The sequence below is a fragment of the Caenorhabditis elegans genome, chromosome I (assembly GCF_000002985.6).
Source record: "Caenorhabditis elegans chromosome I".
NCBI classification, from domain to species: Eukaryota; Metazoa; Nematoda; class Chromadorea; order Rhabditida; family Rhabditidae; genus Caenorhabditis; species Caenorhabditis elegans.
In genome coordinates this window covers 11,145,029-11,162,731 of record NC_003279.8, presented here as the reverse complement: position 1 = coordinate 11,162,731, position 17,703 = coordinate 11,145,029, and the positions used below count along the sequence as shown (strand labels likewise).

The 17,703-nt window shown below is 39.6% G+C and overlaps 7 protein-coding genes, 1 non-coding gene and 1 pseudogene across 9 annotated transcripts; 2 read left to right on the top strand and 7 right to left on the bottom strand.

Annotated features, from left to right (window-relative positions):
* Positions 1–70: 70 nt before the first annotated feature.
* Positions 71–3,207, bottom strand: ZK39.10 (uncharacterized protein). The gene is made up of 6 exons (NM_001129094.3): positions 2,611–3,207; positions 1,586–1,661; positions 1,462–1,539; positions 573–666; positions 439–520; positions 71–307 (listed from the first exon to the last, which is right to left on the bottom strand). The coding sequence occupies exons 1-6, from the start codon at positions 2,682–2,684 to the stop codon at positions 166–168; spliced, it is 546 nt and encodes a 181-aa protein (NP_001122566.1). The 5' UTR covers positions 2,685–3,207; the 3' UTR covers positions 71–165.
* A 691-nt stretch (positions 3,208–3,898) lies between these two features.
* Positions 3,899–6,004, top strand: clec-99 (C-type lectin domain-containing protein). The gene is made up of 4 exons (NM_060471.6): positions 3,899–3,994; positions 4,204–4,265; positions 4,317–4,482; positions 5,604–6,004. Exons 1-4 carry the CDS (start codon positions 3,901–3,903, stop codon positions 5,960–5,962), a joined length of 681 nt encoding a protein of 226 aa, NP_492872.1. The 5' UTR covers positions 3,899–3,900; the 3' UTR covers positions 5,963–6,004.
* On the bottom strand, positions 4,035–4,105 carry ZK39.t1. The gene has a single exon. It is a non-coding gene; the product is annotated as a tRNA-Gly (tRNA).
* Positions 6,005–7,362: 1,358 nt separating the features above from the next.
* Positions 7,363–8,519, top strand: clec-98 (C-type lectin domain-containing protein; the record flags this gene model as incomplete). Its single annotated transcript, NM_060470.4, has 4 exons — positions 7,363–7,420; positions 7,471–7,532; positions 7,841–8,009; positions 8,071–8,519. The coding sequence occupies 4 exons, from the start codon at positions 7,363–7,365 to the stop codon at positions 8,517–8,519; spliced, it is 738 nt and encodes a 245-aa protein (NP_492871.2).
* clec-97 (C-type lectin domain-containing protein) lies at positions 8,402–10,028 on the bottom strand. The gene is made up of 3 exons (NM_060469.7): positions 9,954–10,028; positions 9,584–9,746; positions 8,402–8,825 (listed from the first exon to the last, which is right to left on the bottom strand). The coding sequence occupies exons 1-3, from the start codon at positions 10,011–10,013 to the stop codon at positions 8,470–8,472; spliced, it is 579 nt and encodes a 192-aa protein (NP_492870.2). The 5' UTR covers positions 10,014–10,028; the 3' UTR covers positions 8,402–8,469.
* A 728-nt stretch (positions 10,029–10,756) lies between these two features.
* Positions 10,757–11,508, bottom strand: clec-96 (C-type lectin domain-containing protein). Its single transcript, NM_060468.3, has 3 exons — positions 11,444–11,508; positions 11,227–11,392; positions 10,757–11,148 (listed from the first exon to the last, which is right to left on the bottom strand). Exons 1-3 carry the CDS (start codon positions 11,489–11,491, stop codon positions 10,793–10,795), a joined length of 570 nt encoding a protein of 189 aa, NP_492869.1. The 5' UTR covers positions 11,492–11,508; the 3' UTR covers positions 10,757–10,792.
* Positions 11,509–12,428: 920 nt separating this feature from the next.
* On the bottom strand, positions 12,429–13,759 carry clec-95 (C-type lectin domain-containing protein). Its single transcript, NM_060467.6, has 4 exons — positions 13,668–13,759; positions 13,538–13,620; positions 12,873–13,038; positions 12,429–12,829 (listed from the first exon to the last, which is right to left on the bottom strand). Exons 1-4 carry the CDS (start codon positions 13,747–13,749, stop codon positions 12,471–12,473), a joined length of 690 nt encoding a protein of 229 aa, NP_492868.1. The 5' UTR covers positions 13,750–13,759; the 3' UTR covers positions 12,429–12,470.
* A 654-nt stretch (positions 13,760–14,413) lies between these two features.
* clec-94 (C-type lectin domain-containing protein) lies at positions 14,414–16,284 on the bottom strand. Its single transcript, NM_060466.7, has 4 exons — positions 16,185–16,284; positions 15,806–15,831; positions 14,859–15,024; positions 14,414–14,814 (listed from the first exon to the last, which is right to left on the bottom strand). Exons 1-4 carry the CDS (start codon positions 16,267–16,269, stop codon positions 14,450–14,452), a joined length of 642 nt encoding a protein of 213 aa, NP_492867.1. The 5' UTR covers positions 16,270–16,284; the 3' UTR covers positions 14,414–14,449.
* A 522-nt stretch (positions 16,285–16,806) lies between these two features.
* ZK39.9 lies at positions 16,807–17,396 on the bottom strand (annotated as a pseudogene). The gene has a single exon. A coding segment is annotated over exon 1 (590 nt).
* Between the last annotated feature and the right edge of the window lie 307 nt (positions 17,397–17,703).

The following is a 17,703-nucleotide window of genomic DNA, read 5'->3' as shown; positions in this document are numbered from 1 at the left end:
TGATTAATATATGTATGTACATATATCTAAGTATTAATTCCAAATAGTTGTCTATTACAAAAACCGGTCTATTTGAACATTCCAATTCATTTGCAAACTACTTTTTATTAGAAAAATGTTCTAGTCGAAATAGGAAACAGTTTATTAGAATTTTCCTTTACAAGATCATACTTCCTCCGTCTTCTCCATCTGACTAGAACTGGCTTCACTCTGCTTCTCTGAACTTGTCCGGGACCCCTTCTCACTCGATGATGGACCCACTACTTGAATAACATACAAATCCTTTGGCTTTGACGGTGAGAAGACGCTAAAATACAACTGTATAATTGAACCCGAAAAGTGTCGGCCGCTGCAAATGACTACAGCAGCCGACACATTTTACAGGAGGCAAGGCCCTCGGCGCAAGGCAGGCGTTTAGTGCCTACAATTGCGGCTCACCTCAATTTGATCAGAATTGCTGCAATGTAAATGGTGACGAATGATGAGGCGTATAGGCAGACAAAGGTACCGAATTTTCCGACTGAAATTTTAGAGTTTTAAGTTTTGGTTGCAAACATTTGAAGAGCTCTCACACTTGAAGGGCTCATACATTTGTCCATTGCATGCAATGATATAGTTACGCAGAACAATACTGGTGATTATAAGTGTTGAAGAAGCGTGAAGGATCTGAAAAATATTGTGTGACGTCACAGATTCGGCAAATCGGAAAATTGTTGGTTTGTCAATTTGCCGGAAATTTTTGTTTTCGTCAATCTGCCCTTTTGCCGGTTTGCCGGAAGTGTTCAGTTCAGGTGACTTGCTGATTTGCCGGAAATTTTTAATTCGGCAATTTGCCGATTTTCTGGCAAATTTTAGAAAACCGGCAATCTGCCCTTTTGCCGATTTGCCGGAAATTTTAATTGTTTGCAAATTGCTGACTTTCTGATAAATTTGGCAAATCTGCAAATAGACGGAAAGCTGATTTGCCGGAAATTTTAAGTTCCGGCAATTTGCCTATTTGCCGGTTTGCCGGAAATTTTAAGTTCCGGCGATTTTCCGAATTTCTGGCAAATTTCGGCAAATATGCGAATTGCCGGTCTGCAAATATGCACGAAATTTTTAGTTCCGGCAAATTGCCGATTTTCCGACAAATTTTACAATTCTGCCTTTTGGCAGATTTGCCAGAAATGTTCAGTTCCCGCAATTTTCTAACTTGCCGGAAAATTTCATTTTCGGAAAATTGCCGTTTTTCCAGCAGATTGGCAATTGCCGGTTTGCCTATTTGTCGGAAATTTTCAGTTCTGGCAATTTTTGGAATTGGCGGAAATTTTCAGTTCCGGCAATTTGTTAATTTGCCCGAAATTTTCAGTTGCCACAACTTTTTGATTTTCCAGAAATTCGCAGTTCCGCCATTTTGCCGATTTGCCGGAAATTTTCAATTCCGGCTAATCGTTTGCCGAACACCGCCTATCCCATACCTACCTTCAACACAGACACAATTCCATACCAGACTTTACTGGGACACATGAGCAAGGCGACGATGAAGGCGGCGTAGATGAGCTGAAATTTTGGTAACTTCTAGTGTAAATTAGAGATAATAGCTTACTCGAAGTACACACACGTTGAGATATCCATAGAAGACATCTTTATACTTTATCACTTCATCTTTTGTAAATCCAGCACTGAAATGTCGATTTCAGTAGAGGATTTTGGCCAACTTTGGTTCCAGTTTCTTTGGGCAAGTTGGCAGAACTTTGGAAAAGTTGAGCAAATCTGGCAAAAACTGGGCAAAAGTTGGGCAAGACTTTGGCTAAACTTGGGCAAAAGTTGGGCAAAACGGGCAAAATTCGGGCAAAAGTTGGGCAAGACTTTTGCTAAACTTGGATTTATGAAGCGCCAAAGCTTAACCCAAATTTGACCGAACTCTTGTCAGACTTATGCCCACAATTTTTTACTTGAACTAGTGCTAAAGTCTTGCTCAACTTTTGCCCAAGGTTTGCCAAACTCCAACAAAAAGTTGAAGCCAAATGCCGTGGAATACCAAGCCCAAATTGCCGATTTGTCGAATTTACTGGAATAACGGCGATTTGCTGGAATTGACAATTTTTGACAAATTAACAAACCGGCAATTTACCGAAAATCAAAATTTCCGGCAAATCGGTAACTTGCCAAAAATGAAAACTTCCGGCAAAGTTTCCGGCAAATTGATGTTCGGCATACGGCAAATCGGCGATTTGCCAGAAATCAACATTTGTGGCAAACCGCCAATATGCCAAAAAATCAATATTTCCGGCAATTCGGCAAAGTTCCAAAAATTAACATTTCCGATTAATCGGAAAATTTATGAAAACCAAAATTTCCGGAAAATTGACAATTTGGTAAAAATCAAAATTCCGGCAAACCGGCAAGTTTCCGAAAATCAAAAATCCAGCAAATCGGCAAATTTACGAAAATTAAAACTTCCGGCAAATCGACAAATTGCAGAAAATCAGATCTTCCGGCAAATCAGCTGATAGCCGGAATTGAGAATTTCCGATAAATCGGCAAATCGGCAAGAATGATTATTTCCAATAAATCGTCAAATTGCCGGAATCAATAATTTCCGGCAAATCGGCAAACCGGCAAACTCACAAATCAAAAAGTGCCAGAAGATATAACAAAGCGAGGGCTGCATTAATACCGGCAGCAATGAGAATATGCCTCATCGCGGTCCATCGCCAAATCTTTTGAGACAAATCTGCGTTGTTGCACATGGCTTTTTTTGTGAAGATTGATGAGATTTGCAGTGAAATGATTGAAATTCAATTGAAATTGATAGGAAATAATTTTGGAAAAGGGCAAGAAGTACGAGTTGGCGTCGTTTTTTTTTTCAACGTGTTGGCTTTAATTTTGTTTATTTTTTTTAATTTTGAATTAAAAAAAAAACTTTAAAACGTTAAAATTTTTGAGCTTTTGAAATTTTGTGTTTAGAGATTCCGGTTGTCAAGCTAGTCATAGGCACCAACAAGCCTGCCGCACCTCCTGCAGAGTGCGGCGCGGAACCCGGGAAGTGTCGGCCGCGGCGAAATAAACAACGTTTGCAGCAGGGGTTGGCGGCAAACGATTTTTTCCGGCAATTCGACAATTTGCCGGAATTGAAATTTCCGGCAGCTCGGCAAATTGGCGGAATTGAAATTTTCCGACAAATCAACATATTGCCGGAATTGAAAATTTCCGGCAAATCAGCAAGTTGTCGGAAATGCCGGGATCGAAATTTTCCGGCAAATCGGCTAATTGCCGGAATGGAAATTTCCGCCAAATCGGCAAGTTGTCGGAAATTTAGGGATTAAATTTTCCGGCAAATCGGCAAATTGCAGGAATTGAAAATTTCTGGCAAATCGGCCATTTGCCGGAATTGAAAATTTCCTGCAGATCGGCATATTTCCGGCAAGTCGGCCGATTGTCGAAATTGAAAATTTCCTGTTTCCCCAAAATAAAAATTTCCGGCAAATCGGCAAATTGCCGGATTTGAAAATTTTCGGCAAATCTGAAATTCGGCAAATTAGCAATTTCCCAAAAATGAACATTTCCTGCGAATCTGATATACGGCAAGTTAGCAATTTCCCGGAATTGAAAATTTCCGGAAAATCAGATATAGGTAATTTCCCGAAAATAAACGTTTCCGGCAAACCGGCAAGCTACCGTAATTCTAAGTTTCCGGCAAACCGGCAAGTAGTCGGAATTAAAAATTTCTGGCAAATCGGCAAACCGGCAAATTGCCTTCCATGGAAGCCATATGTCAAACCCTATAGTACGAATTGAAATCATAGAACAATATCACACTTGCAACAAAAGTTTTATTCTTTTGTCGAACGCTGTAGGTTTTATTACCGGAAGGTATAAAAGAGCGTAAAGTTGAAATTTTGGCTAGTTGTACAAGAAATGTCTTCGCTATCGTTTTTGCTATGCTTTTCACTTCTGATCGGAACCCTTGTGGCCATTGATTTCGATTCAAGTAGCAGTGAGTCTTGTGAAGGTAGGTGTGCAGGCAGGCCTACCGTACGGCCTCCACATGGTGCATCGACCGGGAATTGGACCCGGGCTGCCCGCGTGGCAGGCGAGCATTCTACCACTGAGCCACCAATGCACTGCAGTGAAGTCAAAAAATTTCTAGGAAAATAATATCTCCCGCAGTATATGTAGATCAAATTATATATATATAACTATGTTGATATATGGTTTCAGAGAGTCATGAGCATAAGCATGGTGGTGGTCATGAAGGCGGCAATAACGGAGGTGGTAATAATGTAAGTGCGTTTCTGAACCAAGAGGCTCAAGCTTCAACGTCTTCCTTACAGCGGGGCTGTGACGCTGGCTGGACCCGATTCAACCGTCCTTCCGGTGGCTGGTGTGTTCGAGTATTCCCAGGAACTTATCACCAACCACTCGCCGAATCTCGCTGCCAATCACAAGGAGCTGTCCTGACCGGAGTGCAGAATCAGGAGGAGGCGAAGAAAATTGCAAGTGAGTGGGGGATCGGGGGGGGGGGGGGGGAATCAGTCACATGCTGTAATTAAAAATTTTTGAAAATTTCCGGCAAATCGACAAACCGGCAAAATACCGGAATAGAAAAGTTCCGGGATATCGGAAAATTGCAAGAATTGAAAATTTCTGGCAAATCGGCAAATTGCAGGAATTGAACATTTACGACAAATCTGAAAATTGCCGGAATTGAAAATTTCCGGCAAATCGACAAACCGGCAAAATACCGGAATAGAAAAGTTCCGGGATATCGGAAAATTGCAAGAATTGAAAATTTCTGGCAAATCGGCAAATTGCAGGAATTGAACATTTACGACAAATCTGAAAATTGCCGGAATTGAAAATTTCCGGCAAATCGACAAACCGGCAAAATACCGGAATAGAAAAGTTCCGGGATATCGGAAAATTGCAAGAATTGAAAATTTCTGGCAAATCGGCAAATTGCAGGAATTGAACATTTACGACAAATCTGAAAATTGCCGGAATTGAAAAATTCTGGCAAATCGGCAAATTGCCGGAATTGAAAATTTCCGGCAAACCAGCAAATTGGCGATTTGCCGAATTTGCCGGAAAAACGGCAATTGCCGACAAATTTCGGCAAGTTGTGGTTTTGCACTTTTTTTTGAAACCGGGAAGAAAATTTGAAAAAATGCACTGTTTTAAGTGTTTCCATCTTATAAAAAATCCCTGTAAAAACTTCCGGCAAATCGGCAATTTGCCGGAATTCGAAATTTCCGGAAAATTGGCAGAATACCGAAATTGAAAATTTCCGGCAAATCGGCAAATTGCCCAAATTGAAAATCTACCGGAAAACGGCAAACCGGCAATTTACCATATTGCCGAATTTGTCAGAAGAAAAAAAATTGCCGAACGACGAGTTTCCATTTTTTTGAAAAAAAATTCGTTTAAAAAATTGACCGTGTGGGAGAGAGAGAGTTGAACTCAAAATGGACAAAAAATTTTAAAAAAATGTGCGAGACTAAAAATTTGAAATTCAATATTCTAGGGGCTTTGAAATTTCCAAAAACCTTCAAATTTTTTCATTTTTCCCAGTATCTTCTCACTGATGTAGACCATCCTTAAAGGTTCCCAAAACTTTCCAGGCCTGCTCCTTCCTCAAATCTCCCAACAAAGTGGCTCCATCTACATTGGCCTCCACAGAACCCCCGCTTGCTCCAAATCTCCAATCTCTTCCTCATGCAATTCCATGAACTCCTTCCACTGGACAGATGGCTCAACGACCGGCACTGATGGGCTTCTCTGGAACAACAATCAACCAGATAATGCACATGCTGCCACTCAACAATGTGCTGTACTCCTAGCTGCTCATACTCCAACGGTAGTGGATAAATGGACGTGGCAGGCAAATCGGCTGGATGATGTGCAATGCCAGGTTCCGGCCGGGTCGAATGTGGCGAGGACTGTTAGAGGATACGCTTGTGGAAAGAAGGCTAGAAGCTAAATTGTGTGAGAGCATTAATAAAAATGAAAGTTATATTATTTAATTTGAAGCAAAATATTGCACACTGTAAAAAATGTAAAAAATCTGAGAGGGGCGCTATAGAAGTTGGACGGTCATTTTGATGATTTTTTGGCCTAATTTCGGTAGTTTCCCATATATTTTCATAAAAAATTTTGGACAGGGGGTTTTTTGACATTTAGAATCCAATGGCATTAACCATTTTTTAATAAAAGTTTCAGAATGTGGTACAACGCAAACATTAAGGGGTCGCACTGAGTTCTGTCTCATTAAATCATTAGCTTCCACACATGCGCCGTCGTCAACAAAAATCATGACCAACTTGCAACCCTCTTCCATCAATCTTTTATAGCCCCGTCAGCCGAATGACATCACAATCAAAGATCACCTTGAAGTTCCATCCATGCAAGTTTTTAACAATAACACGTGGTACCAGGTTGCCCCATTACGGCATGATCTACAAAAAATGCGGGAATTTTTGCCTAAAAAATGTGACGTCAGCGCACGTTCTTATCCATGTGAAATCAGTTGAGAAGTCTGCGTCTCTTCTCCCGCATTTTTTGTAGATCTACGTAGATCGAACCGAAATTAGACACTTTGACACCACGTGCGATAGTAATATAGGTATAAAACCGCTATATGCGTGTTGTTTTTTTATGTAAGTGCTTTAATAGTACTAATTGGTGTAGTTGTTTTTTGAACAAAAAGATGGATGGAGTTTGCTCCTATAAGAGACTGCAGAGCTCACACTTTATACATCACACGTGGTGCCAGAATGTCTCATTTCGGCTTGATTTGTGTAGATCTACAAAAAATGCGCGAAAAGAGACGCAGACTTTTCAATTGATTTCGCATGGTAAGGATTGTGCTGACGTCACATTTTAATGGGGGGAGCAATTTCCCGCATTTTTTGTAGATCAAACCGTAATGGGACAGCTTGACACCACGTGGTTTCAGGAGTATATAATTTTTTGTTGTGTCGTGACGACGATAGAGAATAATAAGAAGGTTTATTAGTTAAACCGGAGAAGGGTGGAATAATTCAAAATACAAGAAGAGTTCACAGTGACCCTTTGCTCACGTCGATAACTAGTAAAGGTTCACGTTTCTATCCAACACCTCCCCTCTTGTACGACAAAAACCACCAAAACCGCCTCTGGAAGACGCCAAACGACAATTACGCGGGAAGAGGAGGTCTTTGGTTTTATGTAGCGATATATTTTTTTTGGATACAAAATTTTGCAAATTTAATCCTGAAATCATTAACTATAGCTCAGGTTCAAAAAATTTCATTCAGGGGTGGGGGGTTTGCTTGCAAGTTTTTATGTAACCGAGGGGTCTGTACTATAAAACCCCCGTTTGCCGAGACTGATGTGCAAAAAATGACAAGTCTCCTGGTTCTGTTAGCGATTTTTATTGGAGCAGTGGCTTCTCATGGAGGTTTGTATAACTTTGAGTTTGTGGAAATTTGATCGAATATTAATTTTCAGGTGATTACCACGGTAGAGGTAATGGCGGAGGAAACGGCAGAGGGGGGAGCAACCAAAGTAATGTAAGTAGCCACGTGGCGCAATACAAGGAAACGGTACGCTGTAGTGTGTAGTCTCCACAGGCTTCATATTTTGTAGTTTGTAGTTTGTAGTTAGTAGTTAGTAGTTAGTAGTTAGTAGTTAGTAGTTAGTCGTTAGTAGTTAGTAGTTAGTAGTTGATAGTTTGTAGTTTGTAGTTTGTAGTTAGTAGTTAGTAGTTAGTATTTAGTAGTTGATATAGCCGTGAATTTTTCAAAGATCTGACATTAATCCATCTTGAAAAAGCGGTTTTGCACGTTTGAACCCAGAGCTCTTCTGTTCAAAATTTCAGAGAGGCTGTGACTCTGGCTGGAAACGCTTCAACCGTCCATCCGGTGCCTGGTGCATTCGTATATACCGGGGAACTCACTCTCAAGCTGACGCCGAAAACCGTTGCCGCCAAAATGTGGGGGCCACGCTGTCAGGAGTGCAGAATCAAGTGGAGATCAACTTCATTACTAGTTAGTTGGCTATGAACTTTAAGGTTTAATATTCAGAGCTATACCATAATTCAATTTCCAGAATCCGCTTTGGATCTAATCTCAGAAGCCAGTGGATCTATATGGATCGGGGGAAGGAGAACCCAGGCGTGTCGGAACTCGGCTCTGTCCACTTCCTGCGGATCCTTGAACTCTTTCCAATGGACGGATGGATCTACGACAGGAACTGCTGGCTTAGTATGGAATACTAATCAACCTGATAATAAAGATTCAAGGAGTCAACAGTGCTTAGTGCTCCTTGCATCCCGTGCTTCCTCGATCCAGGATAAATGGACATGGTACGCAAATCGGATGGATGATGTGCAGTGTGCTGCTTCTGGTGGGGAGAGTGCTGCAAGAGCTCTGAGAGCCTATGCTTATATGAACTTTATTTGTAATCCTTTTGCAATCCTTTATTTTTCAACTCAATTAGGCTTCTCAATTAGGTCGCAAACTTTCCACAAATGTATCCACGAACACGTCTCGGGTTAGAAACATCCTCATCAACATAACCGCACACATGATCGTCTAACTTGCTCGGCGACCACCAACGTTGCGCCGCCATAACTGGAACATTCGCTGCGAGAATTACTGCACATGATGAGTTGAAATCCGAGTTGTCTGGTTGTTGAGTTTCCCAGACGAAACCATCGGTTCTAGTTGCAGAGTTGTCGGTCCAGGAGAAAGAGTTGGTTGGTGTGCATTGAGCGGTGATGATTTGTGTCATACAAGTAGTGATTCTATGGGCTCCGATCCAAAATGATCCAGATTGATTACCAAGGGATGTAAGGCCAAGGTCTGGAATGGAGTCGAGATTGGCACAGTCTCCTCACGTGGAAATGACCCAACAAGGGGGCTTGCGCGTTTCTCGTGAGCGTGGGAAAGTTTTACCGTTGAAAAGCGATTTCCTTCATTGTTTGTTACATTAAAGTCGGTTTCATGGTTTTTAATTAGCTAACAATTGTTCATGTGACTGAAAGGAAGGTGGAGTAAAAAGAAATTCTGAATTTAGTGCAACAATAAAGACACTGCCTAGAAAAGTAAAATCAACCAAAAATTCGAGTTTTTCTCAAAATTTTCATGTTCATCATCAGTTTTCGGTATAAAACTGTTTTCTATTTGAAATATAGTTTTTGATTGAACCCGATTAAATGAAAATATGAAGAAAAAACACAAAATTAACCATTTTCGGATTTTCCTCAAATTCCCACGCATTGCACGAGAATTGCGCCAACAAACCGATTTCCAGCTGAGGAGACTGTGATTGGGAATTTAAAGCTGGTTCAGTCGAGCTTGTTCTGTTAGCCGGCATCCAAGTTTGGCTCATGCCAAAGCTAATTCGCTGACACCGTTTTCTTTAAGAATATGGAAAAAGTCGTATTTATTGAATTTTTGTAGTATTACGTCTCCTGCGGACAAGTCTGATTTTAAGCCGTACCAGGACTAGCGGTATGGCCGATTTACCTTTCGCGAACCAAATTCACTACATACTTTCCGATCCGGCAAGGTAGTGCTACACCACTACCACTCAGCCACCCGTGCCCCCAAAAACATACTCGAAAAAGCAGCAGCTTCATTGTGTCCCTGAACTCCTGAAAGTATCGCCCCAGCAGAAATACACTGTGCTTGAGCTAGAGGTTGAGTGTAAGCTCCTGCGAATGCCTTGACACACCATTCTCCAGAAGGCCGACTGAATAGTTGCCATCCAGTATCGCAAGTCTGGAAATAAGTGGAGTCATATGTATTGAAACCGGTTCATGAAATTTTCAAATTTTCTTACCAACCATTAAACTAGTTCCTTATTAATACACATTATCGAATATGTATATCGTAATTAAAACAAAACTTTCCAGAGGCCCAAAACGAACCCAAAAAAACAATCAGTTAACTAATAGTATCTAGTAACAATGTTACAGTAACCCTTACCTGCGAAGTCACAGTGGCAACACCAAGAAGAGAAAGTGCCAGCAGAAGGGACATTGCCATTTTCCCACCAGAAAACAAAATGGCTCTTTTATATAAATTTATACCCATTGTCAAAAAAATTTACATTCTTTTGTGATTTTTCAACAAAAGACATAACTGTTCAAGTGTTCACAGACAGTTTTTGAACAAAAAAATGGATGGAGTTTGCTCATGAACAGAAAAAAAATATTTTGAAATTATAAAAGTGACTGTAAAAACCTGTGAGCATCGATTATCAAAACATGTTCTAAACTTGCACTTTTTTAATAATGTCCTGTTTTTTAAATGAAACACTTGAAGGTGGAGTAGCGCCAGTCTGAAAATTGTTAAAAACCACTATGATAGGCCCCAAAATGACCGAATATCATAATAAAACTTTTCAACAATTTTTTGAAAATTTTTTATTTACAGTCAAAAAGTGACTCAGTTTTTGCTCCTCATAATTTTAAAGTCGACAAAAAAAATTTCTACATTTTTTGTACTGTAATTTTGTTTTAATTAATCGTATAAAAACATTGTAGGAGTCGGAGCATCTTTGGATTTCCTCAAAAGCTCATAGTTTTCAAAATTTTGGAAATTTTCCAAAACTTTGACCGGAAATTATGGAAAATCCAAAATTTTCTGTAGTGTCTCATTATGATATTCGGTCGTTTGGGATCATTATAAGTGTATTCAAACAAAATCCCCACTGCCGCTACTCCACCTTTAAACTAATGCTAGTCCACACGACTTCCACTCTTTTGATGCATGCCTACCCTCTGCTAAATGCCAGAACAAATTTATTATCGACGCTCGAAAACTCAATTAGACCTTTTTCCACAAATATAACCACGAATACGTCTTGGATTTGCGGGTGTCTTATCAACGAAGTCGCAAACATGATCGTCTAATTTCGCTCCGGCCCACATGCCATTTCCCCACTGTACTGGTGGTCCTGATGCCAGCAAAACTGCACATCCTGAGTTGAGATCCGAGTTATCAGGTTGCTTATCGTTCCAAACAAATCCATCAGTTCCAGTTACAGTGTCATCAGTCCACTCGAAAGAATTTTGCGCAGTGCAATCAGCAGTGATGCGTTGTGTCTGACACGCAGCTCTTCTACGGGCTCCAATCCAAAATGATCCTGACTGCCCACCTAGAGCTGCCAGTCCCAAAGCTGAAAAAATTGAATATGTTGGCACTTATTGTCTTGTGGTTATAAAAATTAAAAGTGACTCGTTAGTTAGAAACCTACATTGAAACACTTGTGCGTCATTTGCGGATTGAATTCCAGAGAGAGTCGCCCCAACTGCTTCACACTGAGCTTGGGCTTGAGGTTGAGTGTAAGTTCCAAGGAATACTTTGACACACCAGAACCCAGAAGCGCGCAAACCTTGGACAGACCATCCAGTTTCGCACGTCTGAGATGTAAATACTACCTTGAGAAAAGTGTCACCGTTACCTTTACTTACCTGACAAGTGACAGTGCCAAGGAGAGAAACTGCTAGTAGAAGTAACATTGTCATTTATCAACCAGAGAATGATACTTTAGCTCGCGCCGCATCACTCTTTTATACAAAAATTCTTACTGGGAACCAACTTAGAATATGTTAATTCAGTGAGAAATATTTGGTGTTTGATTTTATTTTTGATTTTTGATTTTCTCGCGGTTTCTTGCAGAAAGGATGACAGTTCAGGTGTTCAAGAATGAAAAATGTATGTAGTTTTTGATCTTTCAGGCCGATATATTACCGTCTCTGTAACTACCCTATTCATCTCAGAAAACCCAAAAAAACACATTTATTTTAATGTCTTTTTACGAGCAGTCTGAAAATGCTCTCATTATCACCTACACTCCAATTTTTTTTAAATAAAAAATAAAAATATTTGACACCTAACTTTCAAAATGTTTATAGTTTTATTAAAGATCTTGTCACTGTAAATCGAATGTGTTGTGATTCATTGCAAAATCTTTGTTTTCCGTCTTTTTACGAGCAGTCTGAAAATGATCTCTAATTTTTTAATTTTTTTGTTAATATTTGACTCCTAACTCTCCAACGTGACGACAGCTCGTCGTCATAGATCCGCAGTTCAATAAAATGTTAGACGAAAACTGTAAAATGTTCCTTTTACCCTATACGTCATTTGTCAGTAGCATTTTTGATGCGAAAACGGTTTTTGAGTAACGCCTGTTACCAAAAAGTTACAAAATCTTACCAAATCTGGTGATTCGTAAACCTTAAACATACCGTAAATACAAGATTATTGACTTGTATATCAAAAAAAAAGTTAGTCCTCTTTTTTTGAAAACAATTCAAGCAGTTTCATTTTGAAATTCGGTATTTTCAGACAATTTCGAGTCTAATAAAACAATAAAATATTTTCGGCTACGCCACCGTTAATAACTGATGATTTTTTTTCAAATACTGGCATTTTGAAATTTGTTCCAATCGAAAAATTTAAACAGTTATTACTTTTATTCTTTGAATCAACAAAATATCATCTTCTACTTGGCTTCTTTCCACAAACGTATCCATAAATAGATCTTGGATCTCTTCCTGCTGGATCAAAGGAACAAGTGACGTCATCCATCATGGCTGGCTGCCAAACAGCATTACTAACTGTAGCTGCAGAGCTTCCGGCATGTAATACGGCACATTGGGAGTTCAAATCCGAGTTGTCTGGTTGAACATTATTCCATACAAATCCAGCAGTCCCGGATGCCGAGCTATCTGTCCATCGGAAGGAGCTAGTTGTGGAGCATGATGTAGTTTTGTGTTGCTTGGCACAGGCAGTGGTTCTACGTGCTCCGAGCCATATTCCTCCGCTTGAACGGCCAATCACACTGAGGGCCAGATCTAAAACAAAACTTTAAAAGTAAGACTGATAAAATGGGCTTACTGGAAATAGTGCGCGCTTCCTCGAGATTCCGAAGTCCTGAAAGGGTAGCTCCGAAGGATTGGCATTGAGATTGTGCAGCTCCTTGGTTTAGTCTTCCGCCAAAAACTCTGACACACCAACTACCAGATGGACGTCTGAAATGACGCCAGCCAGTTTCACAGCCACCCTGGAACGGAAATCTTCATTTTCGGTAGAGGAAAAGCTTTGTAAGACGATAAAAACCCGGAAATTTATATCTATACCAGCCGCTGGCCGCGCCTCAAGAAACTTGAATTCCCGCCAAAAATTTTTCTAAAGAAATTCGAATTCCCGCCAAAATTTTTCAGAAGAAATTTGAATTCCCGCCAAAATTTTTACGAAGAAATTTGAATTCCCGCCAAAATGGGTCTCACCACGATGGGTCTCACAACGTTGTGACGTCACTAAAAACAAGCAGGCAAATGGAACAAACGGACGCTATTTTTTATATAAGAAATGATGATATACACGTGGTGTCCGGCTGTCCCATCGCGGCTTGATCTACAAAAAATTCGGGAAGTTTTTTCACGGAAAAGGGATGACGTAAGCACACTCTTAACCATGCGAAATGAGTTTAGAAGTTTGCGTCTAAATTCCCGCAATTCTCGTATATCAAACAGAAATGGGGCATTTTATGAGTAACTCACGTTTGCCCGCCCTCCGTTGCCATTACCATTGCCATTGCCATTACCATTTCCATTACCGTGACCATGACCATGACCGTTGCCATCTTAAACCATTTCTTCCATCATTAAATCCTCTTTCAATCAGCCTTACCTTCACAAGATTCACTGGATGAAGAGTCAAAGTCAATTGCAGCTGCAAGCCCAACTAGGGCTAAAAGAATAAACTTGGTCATTTTGCAGAACGGAAATTTGTCACAGCGAGGGGTTTTATACGTGATACCGGAACTTTTAAAAGTTTTATGTGTGTGGTGAGCGGAGGCTTGCAAAATTTATTGCATGGGTTTGGATGTTTAAGATCAGCATCAGAAGCAGTATGTGATCGAAAGGCTGTTTGAATCGTTCAAGCTATCAAAAAAAATAAAAAAAAAGGATAAAAGTTATGCTATTTGTTGGAAAATCCACCTGAAACTCAAATTTTTCTAGATCAAAGCTTGGGAGGTTAATTCTAACATTGGCCGGGAAAGAGTACCTCTAGTCAAAACTGACGTAACTTTTGAACCTGATTAGCTACAAAAATTTTAAACATATTTTCTGAAAGTAAAATGTATGGAAAAGTTTTTGATAGTTTTTCAACAAAACCATGTGTTTTTTCTTTGAATTATAAAAGATTGCATATGTGAACCTACTGTTTTCAACTTAAAAACGCTAAGTTTACTTCAATATTTTTGAATTCTCAGTAACAATCATAGATTTTAAATAGGTTTTTAATATGGAAAACATACAGATTAACTTATTTAACAAAGTTGTATGAAAATTGAAATTGATTTTTTTTCAATTTTTTTTTTTGAGAAAATTGACCAAAAAAAGTTTTTTCCATACATCATATCTACTATAGAATACTTCAAATAAACATTTATTCATTGACAAAACCAATTATTGCGAACTTTTCTTTCCACACACGTAACCAGCCACAATTCTTGCACTGCCTTCTGCCGGGTCAAGACTACATGCAACGTCATCAATCATTCTGGGTAGCCATGGACGATTCTTCACTGACACCGGAGTTTCAGGAGTTTTAGAGGAGAGAAGGATCACACATGGTTGTTTCTTATAATCATTGTCTGGTTGTCTAGAGTCCCACACGAATCCAGCGGTTCCAGAAGTTGAACCATCAGTCCAGGTGAAGGAGTTGGTAGCCGTGCAGTCGGATGTTATGCTCTTAGTCATACAGGCATCAGTTCGCCTAGCTCCGATCCATACAGATCCGCTATCTCGGTTGAGCACAGGTAAAGCCATGTCTGGAAGGATATACAATTATACAATTCACAAGCTCGTAGCATACCAGCTATAATACGTGCTTCTTCCGCATTTTTCAGTCCGGAGAGTGTTGCACCACGGGATTTGCATTTAGCTTCGGCGTCCGCTTGAGTAAGTACTCCTTCGAATACTCGGATACACCAACCACCAGATGGGCGGTTGAGACGACGCCATCCAGCTCCACAGCCACCCTGAAACACATAGGCTTTACCTTAAATTGCGCCTATTTTAAGCCTGACCCAAAAATATACCTAAATTATTTCATAAGTTTTGCAGTATAAAATCTAAAACTATATCTCTGGCAAAAATAAAAAAGTATAACAAATATAAATGAAGTGAATCTTCTGTATAGACTTGATGAAGTCCTAGTGAAACGTTTTACGTATTCTTGCATAGAAATTAACAGAAATTAAAGACAATCTTGCTTAGCTTTTCTGGAGTCTTGTGTAGTTTGAAACAACTCCTGCATGCTCCACATTCTGAACTTACAATTAGTACTCAAGCTTTTTTGTCAGAGATTTTACTCCTGATCTTGATCAAAATCTTGAAAGGATCTTATAGAAGAAATAAATTATCATTTACTATATATAAAGCGCTTATTCCGTTTGTCCATAGTTTGTAGTTTATGTAGTCTTTGTAGTCTGTGAAGTTTTAGCTTATGGAGGGATAGTGAGTTGGGGTTAGTGTAGGGATATAGTCGGGGTACTGTAGTGGTACAATAGTGGTACCGTAGGAATACTGTAGGGTTACGGTAGTTTCAGAAAAAGTTAGTTTTGAGCCCCAGAAGTCGGGGGCCGCGGCGGAGGTGCGGTGTACGGCTGGTGTACAATAACCCTACAGTACTCCTAACATATTTCCACAGGTATTAAGTCTCAACGTAAGTGGTCAGTGTCGAAGATGCACAGATAGTATATATGAGTAATACAAAGGTCATAAGTATTCCGCTACCGATAAAAATACCGTCCAACTTACATTTGTTTCGCCTCCTCCGTTCTTATCTGAAATCAATAAATCAATGATCGGCAAAGGGTTTTTTTAAATGACTGTGGTTCTTCTTATTATTAATAATATCACTGAACTGAACTCACTGAACTCACTTGAACTCATCCCATCCCCCCTCCCACCTCCCATTCGCCTCTAGCGCCTCTGGCGGGGCCAAAATCGAATTTCTAGACCCAGAAACTTACTCATAATTCTAAAAAAAGTTTTGCCGTGGTGGAGAGTTGAACTCATTATTGTAAGTATTAATTATGTTTTTTTTGTCTTACTTAAGAGAAGTTACTAGCAACTTTTCGTTAAAGTTGTGGTTTTAATATAACAAATCAAGTAACTTTCAAAAAAAAAAACCAACCGTCACAGGATACCTTCGAAGGAATGAAGAACATTGCATTGGTTGCTCCAATGACAAGTACTGTTAACAATATGAGCTTGACCATTTTGCTAGTTGCAATACTTCCCTATCAAAGATCTGCACATTTTATACTCCTCGTGATGGTACATAAATTTTATATGTGATGGTTTTTTTGAGAGCTGCGAAAATTTTTTCAAAAAAGTTCCGCGGGTAGCGTTTATGACCAGTTTTTCGCGCTGAAATTTTCAGATGGATTCCGGATGTTTAATGGTTTAGTACCCTTGAGTTTAGGACGATACAATCAAGAAAGATGTTTCAACATTTTGTTCTATTAGTATTGCACCCAAAAAAAGTTCGGCGGGAAACTGAAATTTTCGCGAAAAATTCAAGTTTCCTTAGAAAACAAATTTGACGGCAAATTAAAATTTATTATTTTTCCTAGAATTTATTAGCGGGACTTTAAACATTTTCGGTTGAAAATTTTTGGTGGGAAATTCAAATTTTTTAAGAATAATATTTTAGCGAGAAGTTTAATTTTTTTAAGAAAACAATGGGCGCGAAGTTATAACTTCGCCCAAAAATTTTTTTGGCGATAAATTCGAAATTGCTGAAAAAAGTTTTCGAGGGAAATTCAAATATTGTGAATATTTCAAATAAGCGCATCACCAACGGAATTTTTTTTTTCGAAATAACACTTGACAACAAATATATATCCTTGAAAATTCATCATTCATTAACAATACAACTATCTCGAACTTTTCTTTCCACATACATAACCAGCATTCCGGTAGTTGAACCGTCAGTTCAGTAGAAGGAGTTGGTAGCCGTGCACTGGGAAGTTATAGTCTTCTTCATACAGGCATCCGCTTTGCACCGATCCACAAGGAGCCGCTAGCTCGGTTGAGCACAGGTAAGCCCATGTCTGCAAATTCATATAATTAACAAGTTCCTGCATATATGTATATGTATATGTATATGTATATGTATATGTATATGTATATGTATATGTATATGTATATGTATAAGTGTTCCTGTATATAGTTCCTGCATACCAGATATATTACGTGCTTCCTCCATGTTTTGCAGTCCGGAGAGTGTTGCACCATGGGATTTGCATTTAATCTCTGCTTCTGCTTGAGTAAGGATTCCGGCGAATACTCGAACACACCAGCCACCTGAAGGACGGTTGAATCGGCGCCATCCAGGGCTACAACCACCCTATAAAATATTGAGGACGTTGATCTAATCATTGGTGTAATGGGCCTTACGTTTTCTCTGCCAACTCTATCACCTTCGCGGCTATCTGAAAATCATAGCAGTAAATTTAATGTTTACAACACGGCCCGACAATTGGTACACTCGTGCAAATGCGCTCCACCGAACACTGCTGGTATCACTTTTCGAGCTGTGAGCACAGTTCGCTTATCAATTTTAATTTGCCAGGGGCCAAAACACATGACGATGGGGTCACCACGATGGGTCTCACCACGATGGATCTCACCACGAAGGGTCTCACCAC

Bases quoted from the DNA above. Each gene is read 5' to 3' on its own strand.
- clec-94 (NM_060466.7), bottom strand. From the start codon at position 16,269: ATGGTCAAGCTCATATTGTTAACAGTACTTGTCATTGGAGCAACCAAT. The intron at 15,025-15,805 runs GTAAGTTGGACG...TATGTGTTTCAG, and splicing joins ACGGAGGAGGCGAAACAAAT to GGTGGCTGTGGAGCTGGATG. The intron at 14,815-14,858 runs GTATGCTACGAG...ATATCCTTCCAG, and splicing joins AGAAGCACGTATTATAGCTG to ACATGGCTTTACCTGTGCTC.
- clec-95 (NM_060467.6), bottom strand. From the start codon at position 13,749: ATGACCAAGTTTATTCTTTTAGCCCTAGTTGGGCTTGCAGCTGCAATT. The intron at 13,621-13,667 runs GTAAGGCTGATT...AAATGGTTTAAG, and splicing joins ATCCAGTGAATCTTGTGAAG to ATGGCAACGGTCATGGTCAT. The intron at 13,039-13,537 runs GTGAGTTACTCA...TTTCCGTTCCAG, and splicing joins GCAACGGAGGGCGGGCAAAC to GGTGGCTGTGAAACTGGCTG.
- clec-97 (NM_060469.7), bottom strand. From the start codon at position 10,013: ATGGCAATGTCCCTTCTGCTGGCACTTTCTCTTCTTGGTGTTGCCACT. The intron at 9,747-9,953 runs GTAAGGGTTACT...ACTTATTTCCAG, and splicing joins TTGCCACTGTGACTTCGCAG to ACTTGCGATACTGGATGGCA. The intron at 8,826-9,583 runs GTATGTTTTTGG...ACTCCATTCCAG, and splicing joins TGAAGCTGCTGCTTTTTCGA to ACCTTGGCCTTACATCCCTT.
- clec-99 (NM_060471.6), top strand. From the start codon at position 3,901: ATGTCTTCGCTATCGTTTTTGCTATGCTTTTCACTTCTGATCGGAACC. The intron at 3,995-4,203 runs GTAGGTGTGCAG...ATATGGTTTCAG, and splicing joins TAGCAGTGAGTCTTGTGAAG to AGAGTCATGAGCATAAGCAT. The intron at 4,483-5,603 runs GTGAGTGGGGGA...AAAACTTTCCAG, and splicing joins GGAGGCGAAGAAAATTGCAA to GCCTGCTCCTTCCTCAAATC.
- clec-96 (NM_060468.3), bottom strand. From the start codon at position 11,491: ATGTTACTTCTACTAGCAGTTTCTCTCCTTGGCACTGTCACTTGTCAG. The intron at 11,393-11,443 runs GTAAGTAAAGGT...TTTACATCTCAG, and splicing joins TTGGCACTGTCACTTGTCAG to ACGTGCGAAACTGGATGGTC. The intron at 11,149-11,226 runs GTAGGTTTCTAA...CAATTTTTTCAG, and splicing joins TGACGCACAAGTGTTTCAAT to CTTTGGGACTGGCAGCTCTA.
- ZK39.10 (NM_001129094.3), bottom strand. From the start codon at position 2,684: ATGAGGCATATTCTCATTGCTGCCGGTATTAATGCAGCCCTCGCTTTG. The intron at 1,662-2,610 runs GTGAGTTTGCCG...TCGACATTTCAG, and splicing joins CTTCTGGCACTTTTTGATTT to TGCTGGATTTACAAAAGATG. The intron at 308-438 runs GTGAGCCGCAAT...GTTGTATTTTAG, and splicing joins GCAATTCTGATCAAATTGAG to CGTCTTCTCACCGTCAAAGC.